This window comes from Polypterus senegalus, chromosome 5 (assembly GCF_016835505.1).
Source record: "Polypterus senegalus isolate Bchr_013 chromosome 5, ASM1683550v1, whole genome shotgun sequence".
Taxonomy (NCBI): Eukaryota; Metazoa; Chordata; class Cladistia; order Polypteriformes; family Polypteridae; genus Polypterus; species Polypterus senegalus.
In genome coordinates, this window is record NC_053158.1 from 152,015,240 (window position 1) to 152,032,952 (window position 17,713).

Below are 17,713 nucleotides of genomic sequence, written 5' to 3' on the forward strand. Positions count from 1 at the left end.
GAAAGATGCTGATGACATCATGCCGGACAAAAATTCGCTTTTTTGCTTCTGTTGTGCTGCACTGAATCAATTTGTTTGTGTTTTGTAATAAGTTTATATGTTTAATATGTCACTGTGCTCTGTACAAAAATATTTTATAAATCTACTTTTCTTTCTACTAACATGTACAGGTAACACAAAGCCAGATTTAGCACACAGGAGTTCATCATATAAGAACTGCTAGGCAAGCATTTTAAGACAAGACAAGTTAAGGACAACTGCGAAATGGACAGTCAGACTGATGACCATTGTATACTATTTCTGTGTGTCAGAGTCAGCATGAAATTGTGTCCTCTCTTTACCTTGTTTGGAATGTCACGATTCACTAAAGTGAGGCTTGCACATGGCGAAAGAGTATAAAGCCTTGGAACATTGCCCGGCACACCTTTGAAGCTGATGGACAGATGGGAGATAACGTCATCCAACCCTGAAAATCCTTCCACGCAGCGACGAAAATGGCAGACTGTATACATCGGGTCCCCACGCCCGAAAGGTCTTCTCATGGCTTCCTTTGTCTGTTATGCCGCATAAACTGTCATTAAAGAAAGCTAAGTTATTGTTCCTAAGTGATTTCTTACCACCGTACAACTAAGGGTGGGGTATCGCCTTTTTATATTATATCTATATAGTTTCGGTTTATGTAACACGCCACAATTTCAAAAGGACTTATTCCAACAAGGGAGTTACTGCCCCCTGCTGGATACCGTTGGCAAATCGATTTGTAAGATTCACTGAAAAGAGTTGCTCAAAAAGAACAAATCTTATGTGAGCTGCCATCATTAGTTTTTCAGGATTAGATTAGGTTTTGAATTTTGCAAGTGGCTTTTAATTATTTTATGGCTTATGAACTTATGACTTGGTTTTTAGTACTTGTTGACACCTTCTTATTTTTTTGCTTTTTGATTAAAACCTATACTTGCAAATGTTGTTTTATTATTTAAGGTCAGGAGTTTTATCCAGATCTCCTTTCCTTCTTTGTTTTGTTTCTTTGCAGCCTGTGAAGGTCTCGAAGACTGTCTCTTGAACTTGGGGGTCCGAGCTGACTTGAGCAAGTGAGTCAAGTTAAGTTCAAGTTGGGCACCCACTACACAACGAAACAACTCGGCATCCCGGTTTGCAACCCCCCAGGCAGACACGCGGTCCAGGCCCACCCTCCAGAAATGACCCTCTATCTGCCGCAGCCAGGTGTTACGTGGGAGACCCCTTGGCATGGTCCAGCCACTCGGGTCCCCAACAATGAGGATCTTGTGAGTCGGATCACCCTCAGGGAAATGATCCACATGGCCGTAGTGCCGTAACTGACACTCCCTCACAATGCAGGTAATGTGCCTCATTCGGGACTCCATGAGCAACCACTCATTCAACACAAAGTCAAACCAACAGTACCAAAGGATTTTCAGGAGAGCCCACAGTACCAAAGGAGTCCAGCCCTAGTCTCCAGTCATTGGATAGTGTCCATGTCTCACAACCATACAGCAAGACAGGAAGCACCAGGACTCTAAAGACTTGGACCGTCGTTCTTTTGCATAGATATCGGAAGTGCCACACACCAATTTCCAGCGACCTCATGACCCCCCCCATGCTCTCCCAATCCATCTACTGACTTCACAGGAAGAGCCACCCCAAGGTAAGTAAACCTCTCAACAAGGTCGACACTCTCTCTGCAGACAGACACACTGCTGATGGCTGTGCCCAAGAGGTCATTAAAGGCCTGGATCTTGGTTTTTATCCAGGACACTCACAAGCACAGACATTCAGACTCCTCGCTCAGTCTCTCGAGCGCCCCGAGCAGAGCCTCCATTGACTCCGCGAAGATCACAGCATCGTCAGCAAAGTCAAGATCCGTGAATCTTTCTTCACCAACAGATGTCCCACAGCCACTGGACCCCCACGACCTTGCCCAACACAGTCCATACAAGCATTGAACAGAGTAGAAGCAAGAACACACCCCTGATGAACCCCAGAATCAACTGGGAAAAACGCAGAGGTCCTGTCTCCACTCTGCACAGCACTCACAGTACCAGTGTACAGGCCGGTCATGATATCCAGCAACCCTGAGTGGATCCTGCGAATCCTCAGGATGTCCCACAGGGCAGCTCGATCAACTCTTTCGAAAATCGACAAAGGCTGCAAAGAAACTCTGCCAATATTCACATTTGTGCTCCATGAGAACCCTCAGTGCCAGGATGAGGTCTTAGGCATAAAACCAGACTATTCCGGTCGCTGGTAGGTGAGCAAGTGATCACGGATCCTATTGAGGATGTGTCATGAGCAAGTGATCAGACCAATACATTGTTTTGAGACCCACCAAAGCCAATCAACCATAACAGAAATATTGTGTAGCAAAAAGAACAAGACAACTGTTTGTCAAAACTGCATTTTATACTTTATAAAATATGCATTGTTGGCATTTTAACATCATACAAGTACTGGCTTTTTTTTGCTAAAACACTCATTTTTGCAAAGTTTGAGGTTTAACGTTATGTTTTAAGTGCCTACATTTATACAAGTTCTATAGTTTGGCAATAAAATCACAGTAACTTCAGTAACACGTGAAAGGAAGAAAACAAACAAAAAATAATCAAACATTATTAATATATATAATACTAAAAAGCTGCCTAGCTCAATAATACTGAAACGAGAGAAACACTTCATGTGAAAAAGAAGCTTAGGCACATAGACAAAAACAAAACATAACAAAACAAAAATAATAAAATAACAAAAAGTCATCAAATACATTCTGTAACAGCACACTTCATAATTAGTCAACATGCAAGTACAATGACATCTTGAATGGCACATTTCGTAAATTGGTTCTTTTACATACTTTGTAAATAAAAGTCCAACTCAATAACTGGGACAAACATTTTTTATACATTATAAAATTATTGCATTACCTGCCTGTACTTCTGTACAGGAGATATACTTTAAGAAAAGGCATATTAGTCAGGTTACCCACAAGTGGATACAAATGATTGTCAGTATAACAACATGGCTCTTGTTCTTTGTCATTTTCAAGTTCTGTTATGCTTTTTGTTTTCCACAACACACAAACAAAACTATTTTTTTCTTTGATCGACTATTTTCTTTAGCTTATTTGTGCAACAGTTCTGTTGCTTTAATAACACGATTAAAAAAAAATGTGTATGCTGAAGATCTTTTTACATCACAAGGCTTGGGGGAAACAACGTGTGTCCTTTGGAGGACATGTCCATAAGTGGCACAATACCCGGCCCCCTTTGATTTCAGTCTCAGTTTCTAGCTATGAGGGTAATAATAACGTATTCCACCTCACGTCTGGTGGCACATGTCGATCTAACATTGCAGAGCAGTATGAGTCTCTTTGTATTACGATTCTCCCATTTCTCCCAACACTCCTAGAATGGCTTACCCTTATGCTAAAGAAGCTGTGCATCCTTGAAGTAGAGTTTTAATGTTACATTTCCTTAATATATTCTATGTCAAACCATAGCAGGCTATCAGCCAATCAATGTAAAGGATTCTAAATTTTGGGAATGATCAGCGAACCTCCTGAATGAGAGAATCTCTACCATGGTCTTAAAATTATAAATGAATAGCACAATAAAAAAAGAAACAACACTCTGATCAACACCCATTACAAACATGCAACAGCCATTCGTATGTAAATCGAAATACATGGCAGCCACGTGTGATTGGCTGAGGCTGCACAAATCTCGACTTCTCTTCGAATGTCAAAAATGTGACCTGCTCTATTATTTGTTATGGAACATGAAAATCATAACTGATAGGTTTGTGCTAATGAGATAGGTGAGCCCATTTTCCTCTCCACTTTACCGAGAAGAAGAATTAACAATGCTGAGCAGCATCACCAATGGGTTGGGAGGTGTAAATGCCCAAGTCAGGCTAAAACTGGCAGGCAGTGAAGAAAAATCTCAAGAGTAACATCGATCAAGTGAGAAATAGGAGATAAAATGGAAAAAAAAAAAAAAGTGTTTCAACTCAGTAAACAGGGAAGGCCCCAAAGATTGTCAATGAACTGTCAGACCGATAGCTGTCTAAATTCTCCCTTTGCAAACACGGGATGAGAGCTATCTGTCTGGCATAATACTAACGACGATTGTTTTCTTTAAAGCTTTGTTTCCTCTTTGTATTATAATATCAAGAAATGTGCAAAGATCAAGGTCTGGTCTTGGGGTTAAAACAAATAGGCTACCCATTATAAATGTGCCATAAATTAAAAACACATCTGATTATCCTAGCAACTGATCTCTTTTAAGTTATTAAAGGAAACCTTTTTCAGTCCTTCGCCATCTGTCACATTAGACGTCCAAAGCAGCGCAGTTTCTAAACTTATGCAAAATGCATTTTTCATTTTATTCTTGAGAGTTCAGCAAGAAGCAGCTAGAAGATGGTTGCCACAGTCAAGAGGAGGCTAAGGAATAGTGCAAAACATAAAGGCATCCTGTTGATATTTCCCGATGAGGTTTTGGAGGAGACTTGCACCTGGGATGCTGTAAGCGCAGACAGAGGGACATGTGAGACTAGCGTTGGGCTGCCAAAGTTGATCAGCGAGTCAATCTTCTCAGCTTCTTTATTGCATGCCTCAATCTGTCAGACATATGGAAAGAACAACATTTTAAGAAAAATGAAATGTTTTTATAGTTTGGAGAATGAAAAACTAAAATAATAAAATTCATAGAACACATAAAGCGGCAATCTTACTGTAGTTCATTCCTTCTACACTTGCGAGTACAAACCTGCCATCTCCTTAACAACTGCCATTGGGATAAGAGATAATTAAATCGTTATTTTTCAAAATTGCAGCCTGCAAGTATTATGTTTTTTAATTCTGCTTAAATGATGAACTATAAAGGAACAAATTTACAAAGAAATTCACAGGACCCATAAGGAAATTTAACTAACTAATGTAACTGGAACAATTTACACTCAAAGCATCCTTTCTTGTTGACTAACAGTTTATGACTCTAGTAAATTTATACATTCTTTCCATATTGTACCAGTAATGTATAACTTTAATGTATTTGTTTTGTTATTCAAGGATTTCATGATGGTTTTAGTCTAAAGTAGTCAGTTAGTTTACAACTTAACACTAGAATTACCAGAGCCAACGAAAAAACTCGTAATTCCAGCCCACCTTAAATCCCTTCTCACCTCTCCGTCAGCCTCTTTTGTCTTCTAAATGTGTCGATAAGCCCAAGCAGCAAGCAGCCTTATACCATTCCCCATCACCTTGGAACGTCCAAGAAGTTCTCCCAGTTCCTGCCTTGACTGATTATCTGGGAGTAAGCTACCCAGAATTGTGCGTTTGATGTGCGTTTTGTGTCTAAACAATCTATGTAAACAAATCGTTAAAACAGAAACGTTTTTCATGTTTTAGTAATAAATGACAAAATGTACACATGAACTATATAATATGTAAAGGCTGATGGCCAAATATCAAATAAACACTTCCATAAAAAGGGCAACTACAATATGACAGCTTCTGTGGTGCTGAGGTTAGAACTGCTGACTTATAATCCAAAGGTCGTGAGTTTGAAACCAGCTTCCCTGCAAATTTACTGTTTTGAGTAGTGAACTGCTCTTATTGTTACTATTATACAATAAAAACATACATTTCATTTGTGTCATTTATTACTAAAACATGAAAAACGTTTCTGCTTTAACGATTTGTTTACATAGATTGTTTAGACACAAAACGCACATCAAGTTATTTCCCCTTACAATTCTGAGTAGCTCACTCCCAGATAATCAATCAAGGCAGGGACTGGGAGAACTTTTTGGCAGTTCTGAGGCGATGGGGGGATGGTATAAGGCTGCTTGCTGCTTGGGCTTATTGACACATTTATAAGACAAAAGAGGCTGACGGAGAGGTGTGAAGGGATTTAAGGTGGGCCGGAATTATGAGTTTTTTCATTGGCTCTAGTAATTCTAGTGTTAATAGTAAAAGAAAACAGACACAGTAAGAGATCATACAGATAATACACAATGGATCAAAACGTTTGGGCAGAGCCATCAATCACCAGGATAGCTAGCCAATCACATGTGTGTAATGTCACATGACCCGAAATCCCACATGCGATTTCAACTTGAATAATGACCTGTCTGAAGGACCAATAGAGGATGACATAGAGACAAGGACAAAGGCACATCAAAAAAAAGAGAGTGGCTATTTTATCTGAATGCTGAAGAGTACAACTCATGCATCCGGTCAATTGCTGATTCAAAAAGCTCCCCAGGACAACAACCATTCAGTAAGCCTTTCTAAGATGATATACAAAAAGTAAAGGCAATTTGAAATTTACATGGTAACCGCAACGGAAAAAGGCTCACACAAAACAACACTTTTGCAATGTCTTGTGGGTTATTCAGACACTCACAGTGCAGAGCTCTGCCATTAGTCTAGTTGAAGCAAAGGTCAAATAAACATGGATGGTCCACTCCAGGATTGGACCACTGTTGAACAATGCACTGCAGTGAGATTTCTTTGGGCAGAAGGAGTGAAACCTGCTTAAAGATTTTACACCAGGAATTATAGATCCTGGGTTTGTATTATGGGTGTCTCAAGAAATTGTTTGCCTTGGAGATCAGTTCAAAGGGTCTATTTTAATGTCTTCTGAACAGAAAGAATTTAAGAAATACAGCATTCCCAAAGAAGACGTTTTCCATTATTTGCAGATAAGGGACTGCATGATGAAGACTACCACACTACTTTCAGATTTCACATTCTCAATGGTTGAGAAGCAGGTGTTCAGTGATAGAGACGACAGATCTATTGCTGCTTTTGTTTTTTTTGTTTTGTTGTAAATGAATGTGTACTCCGAGACTTGTACTCGGGGATTAGGGATGGCGAGGGAGAAGAAATTTTATCTTGAAGTATCAGATAAGATTAAAATCCATCCATCTATTCATTAGATACCAAACCGCTATATCCTAACTACAGGGGTCTGCTGGAGCCAACCCCAGCCAACACAGGGCGCAAGGCAGGAAACAAACCCCAGGCAAAGGTGCCAGCCCATCGCAGGGCACACACACACACACCAAGCACACACTAGGGACAATTTAGGATCGTCAATACATCTAACTTAAACTGTGGGAGGAAACTGGAGCACCCGGAGGAAACCCACGCAGACACGGGGAGAACATGCAAACTCCATGCAGGGAGGACCCAGGAAGCGAACCTGGATCTCCTTACTGAGAGGCAGCAACACTACTACTGTGCCACTGTGCCGCCCATTAGATTAAAATGCCACAAATAATTGACAAACAGAACAAAAGCTATTTAACTTAATATTACACACATATGTGTCTCCCAGTCTCTGAGGTAAATTTACAGTAAGCTCTTCATCATGCCGAAGTACAAAAGAGACGTGGGTGATCTCACTCACTGTTTGGGGTCCTGTACTGGGCTACAGCACTACTGGTGGAAAATTTGTCATGAAATTCAAAAAATACCGGGGAACGAAACTGAAACGGACCCAGTATCTCTCTTATTTGGCTTCACAGCTACACATCTTATTAAATGCACTGAGAAAACAAATTGCACAATATAATGGCATTTTGGGTCAAGAAGAATGATCTTATTGTCGATTTCAAACAGGGTGGCTACTATTAAAGATTGGCTTTAAATTACAATAGAATACATAGCTCTGAACCAGTGTTTCCCAACCTTTTTTATTTGGTTGCACACTTTTTGGAACCAAAAATTTCCCAAGGCACACCACTGTCTTACTAACCACAGACAAATTCCATCTCATACATGTGCCCAACTGCCCAAAGGAGCAGAACTACTGGAGTAGCCGGAAAAAAAAAACAGTTGCAAGATCAGCGTTCGCAGACACGGCACTAAGTGAGCACTTTGGTGGCATCTCCCAGTTGCTTTTTCACTTTGTCCGCCCCCTCTGCCTTAGAGGCAACTTGTATGCCCACTATCCCACAGTGCTGTGAGGCTTGCTGGCGACCACACACCCAGGGCAGATGGAATCTAGCAGAAGGAGACGCATCTCAAGTGTTCTAAGTGTTGTCTTTGATACATAGCGATCATGGAGCTGCTTTTGCTGCTCCAGGTAGACCTATCCTCCTCCGACAGGTCTTGACCACCCATGTGAGCTTGTCCCCCAAATGAACTACCCTATTATTTCCCAGCACACCACTGGGCTGTGGCACACTGCTTGAAAAACACTGCTCTGGATTATCTAACCTGCCTATGTGAATTTCCCCTTGGATTAATAAAGTATCTATCTATCTATCTATCTATCTATCTATCTATCTATCTATCTATCTATCTATCTATCTATCTATCTATCTATCTATCTATCTATCTATCTATCTATCTATCTATCTATCTATCTATCTATCTATCTATCTATCTAGTGCACTTAAAACATAATGTTTTCCATAAAGTACGTGAGCCTTTCTTGATTGGCACTGACCTTTCTGCCATATTGACTAAAAGACCTTACTTGAGATGAGAAATTGACCCAAATTTGATAATAACCACCTTCTCATGCCTCATCTCGAATCTTACCTCCTGTACTCTGAGCTGTTTCTTTTTTTGTCCAGTGTGCAAGTGTTTTATAAAGAAAAATTAAAGGGGAATATTTAAATAAAAAAACAATTAAAAAAGAGAATGATAATGAAGATGGAAATTATTTTGAAGCAAAACATATCTTTTGTAGTTGCAATGCAAGGCAGGCCAGAAAACTTGAAAGAAGCTATCCGGCCAGATTGCTTTGAGAAGATAGATGTTAAATCATCATATATGAGCAATTTGTGGATTCACTTGAAACATAAATGCACTGACGCTATGCTCCATGCAGGGCCGGATTTTCCTATAGGCTAACTAGGCTTCTGCCTAGGGCCTCAAGATCAAGAGGGGCCTACATTCAAATTGTTAGCAATTTGAACAAACTTAAAAATGGGAGGTGAAAGGGCCTCATAAGTGGAATAGCCTAGGGCCTCTTTTCATCTAAATCCGGCCCTGGCTCCATGGATGCCCTCTGTTTCTTTGCCATCAGCCACACCTCCCAAGTCCACGTGCCTTATTTATTTTTTTTTTTTAAATGTACGACCACTAGGGTGCATTGCAGCCTCCCAAACCTTAGACACACAAGACTCCGCACAACTCCAGGTTCAAATAATGGATTTTTAATCCACACAGCTGAAATGGTACAACAAACACAGCCAATACACAGACTTAAATGTCCTCTCTGTCTTTCTCCTATCTCTCTCTTCTCCAGTGATGGTTACCCGTTGCCTCCCGACTCTGACTCGTCAAACTGAAGAAGTGAGCTTTCTTTTAAGGTCGACCTGGGAGCTACTTCTGGTCTCCTCTTCAAGTTGTCTGAAGTACTTATAGGTCGTGTGGGACCCAGGGCAATCCTCCCCTGGCAGAGTTGTGTTTCCGGACCCCATTTCCTATGTAACCCTGTGGGAGTCCTAATTGGGTTTAGCCCTGAGTAACACTGCCACATGCTGTGTGGGGGAGTGAACCTGCTCCTGGTATGCCTATTCTTCCAGTCCCTCTATTATTGCCACATGGCTGGGAATAAAACCTTCTGTTATCCCGACTAGGATGCCTGTGCTCCATTTTGATCACCCACAAACATCTGATTGTTCTTTTGCTATGATCCATTTACAACATGTAGTCTTTTGTGTATAGGCTACCGTTTGCAGTAAAATGTTTTTTTAAATAACAAAAGTCACAGTTTGTTTAAATCAAATAACATTCCTTAGACTTGTGTATAGTCTACAGGCTTCATTTGATAGTGAAGCCATTTGAACTGTTTAAATGAAAATTTGCCCTGTTTGTTTAATACAGATAGTCCCCAGGTTACGACATACGAACAGGGCCGCAGCTGCGACGCATGCGCCCTCAGTAACTGCCTTTCTGTCATCTTCGACCTGGGGACACTGCAAGTGGTGGCTGTAGGGGGGCAATTTCGCTGCTCACACAGTGTAGTGTCCCACGGGCGGCTCCCGGTGGCAAGTGGTTTCACTGCCCGCCCACCAAATACAACTGCCCCATTTGTTCTCGTTGGGCGGCTGGTAATGCTACAAGCGGCGACCCGGTTGTGGCTGAACGGAGGTCATTGAGGCTGAATGGGGCGGCAGGGGGTAGCATTATAGTGTGCATCGGATGGCTGCCTATTGAATGGGGGCGGTTCACTACCCGCCTTTGGCCACACTGTGTTCGTTCTTGGTGGGCAGACGCTGCAGGCAGCATACTGTAGTGGAGGTGACTGTAAGGTGGGCTGGTGATGACCCGCCTGTCGATGCCCCCATTCATTTTTAATAGCAAGCCTGCTTGTACTGTTACGCACATAACAGGAAGTTGTCTCTTGTCAGTACATCAGACGTGTTGACGACGGGTGCCTTCCTGCTGTGATAGCGTGTACAGTGCTGTGCAGAAGAGCTCATCTTAATCTTTTGTCTTCACCCTTCAACAATGTCTCTGAAACACAAATCTGATGCAAGTGCTGGTGATAAAGTAAAGAATAGAAAAACCATCACCATTGAAAATAAAGTAGAAATAATAAAAAGTTCAGAGAGAGGTGAAACTCCATCATTCATTGGCAGAGCACTTGGTTACAGTCGGTCAACAATAGCATTTATTAAAATAATGTACCTGTTCCAACTTGCATACAAATTCAACTTAAGTACAAACCTACAGTCCCCATCTCGTACGTAACCCGGGGACTGCGTGTATATTGTTCTTAAATAAAAAGGCATTTAAAATCAGTCTTAACAATATCCTAAGAAATACCTCAGACAACAGCTGTATAACTAGCATTTTTTGTTAGTCATTCAAATAACATAAACATCCAAATAGTGCACCCTTATCTGGGTACTGAGCTCTGGTACCAGGCACCCCATGGTAAGGAAAGTCAAAGGGTTCATTCTCCATAAAGTCTGTAGTATATACACAGAATGGTGTCATTTATGTTGCTGAAGGTTCACATGCTCCTGATACTGATGGGGAACCGATCTAATAGTATAGAGTGCCCGTTACGGACACAGAGGGGCACCATCTAAGGGGTCCAAATGGGATTTGACCAGCACTATCTGCAGCAGTCTGCTGGAATAATCGACTATGCCCTCCTAGGCATGTACATTTTGGATTTACTTCTAAAAAATTCAAGCAGAACAATACAAATGTTCCAATCGAAGAAATTTCAACTGAAACGTTTGCTGTTGTTGAAGATAACATTAGGTGCATTATGGAATGGGAGTTGAAATCCCACACAGAAGTGCTTAAGAGTCATGAACAGTGGCTGGTCAAAAGTACAAGGTGTTTCCATGTACGATGTGATTCATTACTTTATGGTAGCACAATACACAGCTAACTGTACATTCATTCCATTGTGCCCGAGTACAACACTAACAGGGTCCTCTGGTCACCAGAGGGTATTTCACACACTGGTCAGGGTGATGCAGAGTACTGTCCTCTATTTCACTAGATACTGATAATGTTGTATTTACGTAATCTGAAATGACAGTTTTTAATATTTATGAAGGATGGTCAGTAGAGAAGTTTCTCCAGGAAGATGGTCAATTTTTATAAACGAGACACTATACCACGTGGTATGATGGAGTACAGAAGCATATAACTAATCACTAATTAAAAGATACTGAGAAATCAATTTTAGGCCCATGCTACAAGTTGAAATGAAGATGCAGAAAAAAATGTCATCTCAGTCCTAATAAGATTCTACAGCCAAACAGTTAATCTAATACTTCCTTATTTTTCTTTGTGAATGAGCAAATATAACTTCTGGTATATCTGCAGATATGAGGTAAAGAGAGAGTCCCAGTTAACTCCAAAACCTGCAATACAACCCTCAATTCAGATGTAATCCCCCCTTGGTGGAGTACGCACCTGCAGTGATGTGGGCTGCTGGTCAACAGGGACGATGAGTATTACGACCTCAGATTCTATACTCAGGAATCCAAAGATGTCGCACTGGGGGACTGAAATATGCAGTCGTAAAGTCTGAAGGATGTCGTGAACAGTCACTGGCTGTCTGTGGTTGAGCTGTTAAAAAAATAATAATAATAATAACAAAATAAGGTAAACCCACTGATTTACAGACCGTTATTCCACATTTGGTTACTAATATGAAGCTAAACTAAAAAGTACAAAACATTCTCATAGAATTTGTGACAGACAGCATCACATTGTGAAAAAATTGGTATGGAGTGGTCCATACGTCCATGTAAATTACATTTTAGTGATACTTCAGGCACTCCATCAATGGAAGATTTTAGAAAGCAATGCAGCCAATTGTACTGTAAAGTAATACAGAACTGAGTACATTAACCTATATAATATTTATTATGTAAACAAATAAATGTAGAGTGAAATGAACAGGAAATTGAATCAAGGGAACAACTTCAATAATATTAATTTAAAACTAAACACACTGCGTCAAATGAAGCAAACAAGCTGCATAGATAGACAGATAGACTGGTCCAGAGGTGACTTAATGCAACTGTGCACATCGAGACCTATTGTGGTGTGTGTGTGTCTGTGTGTGTGAGTTTATTTCTTTCTCCTCATCATCAAGCATGAGCTCTGGTAAGGCAAATTAGCTAACTTCACTTCTAAATTTCTTTGAGTGTATGCATGTGGGTTGGATTGTGTGTGCCAACATGTATAATTAAATACACTGTGTATCTCAAAAACAAATAGTTCTAGAATTTTGCATATCAATAGTTTTGGTCCCATGACTAAATGGAACAGACTGCAAAATTCATTAAACAATTTCTACAGCGGTTATCATTAGATATACAGTGGAACCTCTGTTCACGACCATAATTTGTTCCAGAACTTTGGTCGTAAACCGAGTTGGTCGTGAACCGAAGCAGTTTCCCCCATAGGATTGTATGTAAATACAATTACAGTAATCCGTTCCAGACCGTACGAACTGTATGTAAATATGTAAATATATGAAAAGATTAAGCACAAATATAGTTAATTACACCATAGAATGCACAGTGTAATAGTAAACTAATGTAAAAACATTGAATAATACTGACACAAAACACCCAGGCTCCCTGCTCAGCCTGGTCGCGCTCTCTCTCTCTCTCTCTCTCTCTCACACACACACATACACCACCCACCCCCTCCCTTCCCTGTCAGCAGCACATGCTTGCTCTCTCTCTCTCTGCGCTTGCCACGCGCTCGCTCTCTGCGCTTGTAGCACACACACACACACACACACACACACACACACACACCACCCACCCTCTGTCAGCAGCATGTGCAGCAGTTTTTTTAAAATGAATTTTAAGCACAGCGGAAAAAAAGGAACATTAGAACAAATCTGAACTTTAAAAACCAACCACAAGCAACCAAAAAACATTGCAGGAGTTCATGCTAATAGCTTTATAGCCAGATCGCTGTAAACACTTTTTTTAAAATGAGTTTTAAGCACAGTGGAAAAAAGGAACATTTGAAAAAAGAGAAAAGTAACATTGCAACTAATCACGCTATGAACAACTCCATCTGTAAACACTTTCATGAGTTTTAAGCACAGTGAAAAAAGCGAACATTTGAAAAAAGAGAAAAGTAACATTGCAACAATTCACGCTATGAACTGAAAAATTTACTTTTGAAAAATCCGTAATACAAAAACCACCAAGAAAACTAACCTTGCATGAGTGTTTTTTCCTTCAGGTGTTTTCTCTCTTGTGATTTCTTGGGTTTCTGGTGTTTTTAGCTGTTTAGCTGGTGGGAGCGAAAGCCTCATGCATAGGCAGGCAAACACGTGCAGCAATCTCCCCCTCCCCCTCCCCAGCAGGCACGTGGCTTGCTCGCTCGCTTGTTCGCTCTCTCTCTCTCTCTCAGCTCAGCTCAGGCAGGCAAGGGAAACTGGCTTGTTCGTATACCGAGTGTGTGGTTGTGAACCGAGGCAAAAGTTTGGCGAACCTTTTGGTCGTGAACCGAGTTGTACGTGAACCGAGGTTCCACTGTACTGTTCTTGAAGGATATGGAGATACGTATGGGACCAATCAAAACATTATTCCTGGAGCATCTAACAAGACAAACACGACGAAACTTGTTTAAGGAAGATAGTTTGAAGACTGTTTTTTCCAGAAGTTATCGTTGTACATGGGTCTCAATGTTCATGGCATATATCTTGGAAACTGCTTTTCTAAATTGCTATGTCTTTGCTAGGATGTAGTCACCTATGAGATCTACACAACACAAAAAAAACAAATCTTTGCAATGAAAATTGTAAATCGTAATTTTAAGACATTAAAATCACTTTTGATTTCCCACTCGTACACATAAAAGGCAGCAGGCTACAATAAACATTTCGGGAAGTTTTGTACATTGTGGAATCAGAATCTGAACTTAACTCATTGAATTTTTGACCCCCATTACCAAACCAGGCTGTTATGTCCTGTAAAATCAGACAAGAAAATTCCGATTTATAGCCAGTTTATTATGTGAGCAAAAGCCTGAACCTGGCAAAGAACAAAGCAAACAGTTTGAAAATATGAATGAGAAACTTCTAAAATGAACATGTCTAATTTGAAAAATAGTGCTTGTAAGAAAATGTGAAAAAGGAACACATTGAGATAAAAAGAAAACCTAAATACAGCGAGAGTTGAGCAATGGATTAAACCGTAAAGAATAAAATACAGGATAAATGCTTCTAAAATATTAAAAGCAGAATGATGAGCAATGCTGGAATAAAATTAATCACTGAAGAAAAGGCACTTCATTAATCTGTAACATCAATAATAAAAAAAATACAAATAATAATATTAATAATAATAATCCCGGGTCCTCCCTGCGTGGAATTTGCATGTTCTCCCCGTGTCTGCGTGGGTTTCCTCCGGGCGCTCGGTTTCCTCCCACAGTCCAAAGACATGCAGGTTAGGTGGATTGGCGATTCTAAATTGGCCCTAGTGTGTGCTTGGTGTGTGGGTGTGTTTGTGTGTGTCCTGTGGTGGGTTGGCACCCTTCCTAGGATTGGTTCCTGCCTTGTGCCCTGTGTTGGCTGGGATTGGCTATAGCAGACCCCTGTGACTCTGTGTTCAGATTCAATGGGTTGGAAAATGGATGGAGGGATAGATAATAATAATAATAAGAAGAAGAAGTTAATGTTTAAGTTAATAATAATAAAAATAAGTTCTAAAGTAAAAAGGCAAAACAGAAATATCAAAAGACACTTGGAGGAGAACTGAACTCATAATGTTACTATTAGTTCAAAGAAATATTTTATTATTTTAGCAGAATGACAAATATAATACAGACAGTGGTGAGTTAAGCAACAATTTAGGAGGGCCTTCAGGGGGACAAAAAATAGGAAAGAGGAAAGACAGTCAGCTCTTATTTTTCTCTTCAGCTGCAATAAATATTCAAATTATAATAAAATAAAGAATGATGTAGGAGAGATTACCACAAAAAAAATCACTAAATGATAAGAATATCTAATTCTACACAAATCATCCTTTGCGATAAACCAATAAGTCTTCTAGACGGTACACTCATCTTTGGAGGAGCTGATTCTCATGTCTGTTACAACACTCCTAGCTATGAATCACTGTGGTGTGTGCCAGAAATCACAGCCTGATAAGGCTAAGAGGACATCCTTTATAAACCGAAGAGATGCAGCCAATAAGATCCCAAATTGGATACCCTCCAAACCACGGCTGCATCTTGATTTCCTGTCCATGAAAGTCATGAATGGCAGAAGAGACAAGACACACTCCTGAACACATGCTGAATGGTCTTAATACAAAGCAAGGTAAAGCACAACTCTTATATTTTTCAATTACCCTCACAAGTTCTGCTCCATTGCTAAAGGTTAATACAGATCTGACTTGATATTTTTCTCTTTATATCAATAAAAGCTGAAATTGCAACAAGAGTGGGTAGGCTTTCGAGATTCAATTCATGTAAAGTACGAATAAAAAGCACACTCGTCAAACCAAACAGAATAAGGCATTAAATAGACGTAGGGTTGCATGGTATACTGAAAAAGTACCAAAAAACCCAATTTTTAAAATGATAAGTCACCGGCATTTTCAGTACCAGAAGTAAATATTAGTTTTCTACACGACCCACACATGCCCTGTTGACGTAATGTAGACTACGGTAGAGAATAATGTGCATTGGCACTCTAAGACTGACCCCCAAAAATCCTACCTATGATCCACTCAGGACTTCACAGGGGAACGACCCTACCCCTCTTTGCTTTGAAGCTACTGATCAATGGAGACCTCATGGGGGGTCCTTCCTTGCTTTGATGCGATTGAGACAGAGCATACTACCTTGCTTTGATGATACTGAGACTTCAGGACCTCTCTACCTTGCTTTGACGCCCACTGCATGCTCTAAGAGGGAAATGATGTGGAGTGCGGTGCGAGAGTGTGGTGCACCATGGAGATGTTTGATTGCACAACACACCATGAAGGTGAAAGTAAGATGGGAGGGTTTGGAGTTAACTGTTTTCGTGTAATTACTGAGGTCTGAAAGCTGGTATCAATAGCAAAGTCAAAATTGTACTACTCAAACATACAAAAAGCAACTGCACTTCACATTTTAGATGAAGTGAGAGTGGCATGGAGGTCTTAGTTATAAACCCTGTCCTGTACACTGCTGGTGTGGACTTTTCTCATTTCTCCTATATTCGTATAGCCTGCAGATTTTGGAGCGGCCTCCCGAAATTAATTAGATCAGCAGACTAAATTCATTCTTTTAAAAAACAATTTAAAACTCATCTGTTTAGGTAGGCTTTTAACTTAACGTAACATTTTGCCCCTTCTTTCAGTTTACTTCACCTGGTGCATGGCTGCCTTGTGTGGTGGGTGCGGCAACATGCTGTAATCAGCGCATGCTCCTAACCTCCTCCTCCTCTCTGTCAAGATGCTTAGGATCATTTGTGTGGGTTATATGACAAATTACATTATTTGTTCATAAATGTCTAAGAATTACTATTATTTGTGTCCAACTCTGTTTAACTTCCAAAAGGCATATTATGTATGTTATCTGGTGACGGGTGTCAGTGTGGCTCTGTTTGTGAGTGCCCTGAGATGAAATGATCATTCTGCAGGTCTGAATTGAATAAGACATATTTTAAAAAAGAATGAATGAATACATAAGAGTATCTGCAATACTGTGTTGTGATTTTATTTTAAGAAGAAAATGTCAAGTCTTTAAGTGTTCCTTCATCAGCAGCAAGTCACACTAACCCTGTGACAAACACAGAAAACTGTCACAACTGTCACAGGCAGCCATCTACACTCCTAATACTCACTCATTAACACAGTGCTAGTTAATTGATATTATTTCATCCTTAAGCAGGGATTGGAAGAAACATTTATTTCACACCTGTTGTAACTCATTGGGACTTTGGCTTTATATATATATATGATGGATGGCCGGGAACTGTGCCCTACTGGGAGACCTGGAGGAGCAGAGAACCAGGAGAAGGGCAATTTATACCCCGGGACATGAGAGGGCAGCAGCCCTGAGTTGCATCGGGATCACGGACTTGGGGCTTAGAAGCTTAAACCTGTTGGAGTGCCTGAACATTTCAGGAAACAAGATCTGCAGCACTTCCACCACACCCAAAAGTGCTGCCAGAGATTAATCATGAAGGACCTGGAGCACTATAAAAGGGGTCACCTCACTCCATTCAGGGAGCTGGAGTCAGGT

At 40.4% G+C, this 17,713-nt stretch overlaps 1 protein-coding gene across 1 annotated transcript in view; it reads right to left on the reverse strand.

Annotated features, from left to right (window-relative positions):
* Nucleotides 1–2,402: 2,402 nt before the first annotated feature.
* reck (reversion-inducing-cysteine-rich protein with kazal motifs) overlaps nt 2,403–17,713 on the reverse strand; it is a 253,720-nt gene continuing 238,409 nt past the window's right edge. The window contains exons 20-21 of the mRNA XM_039753505.1: nt 11,918–12,073; nt 2,403–4,629 (exon numbers count right to left, since the gene is read on the reverse strand). Coding sequence (XP_039609439.1) covers nt 4,423–4,629; nt 11,918–12,073 — 363 coding nt within the window. The 3' untranslated portion in view covers nt 2,403–4,422. The remainder of the gene's footprint in view (nt 4,630–11,917; nt 12,074–17,713) is intronic.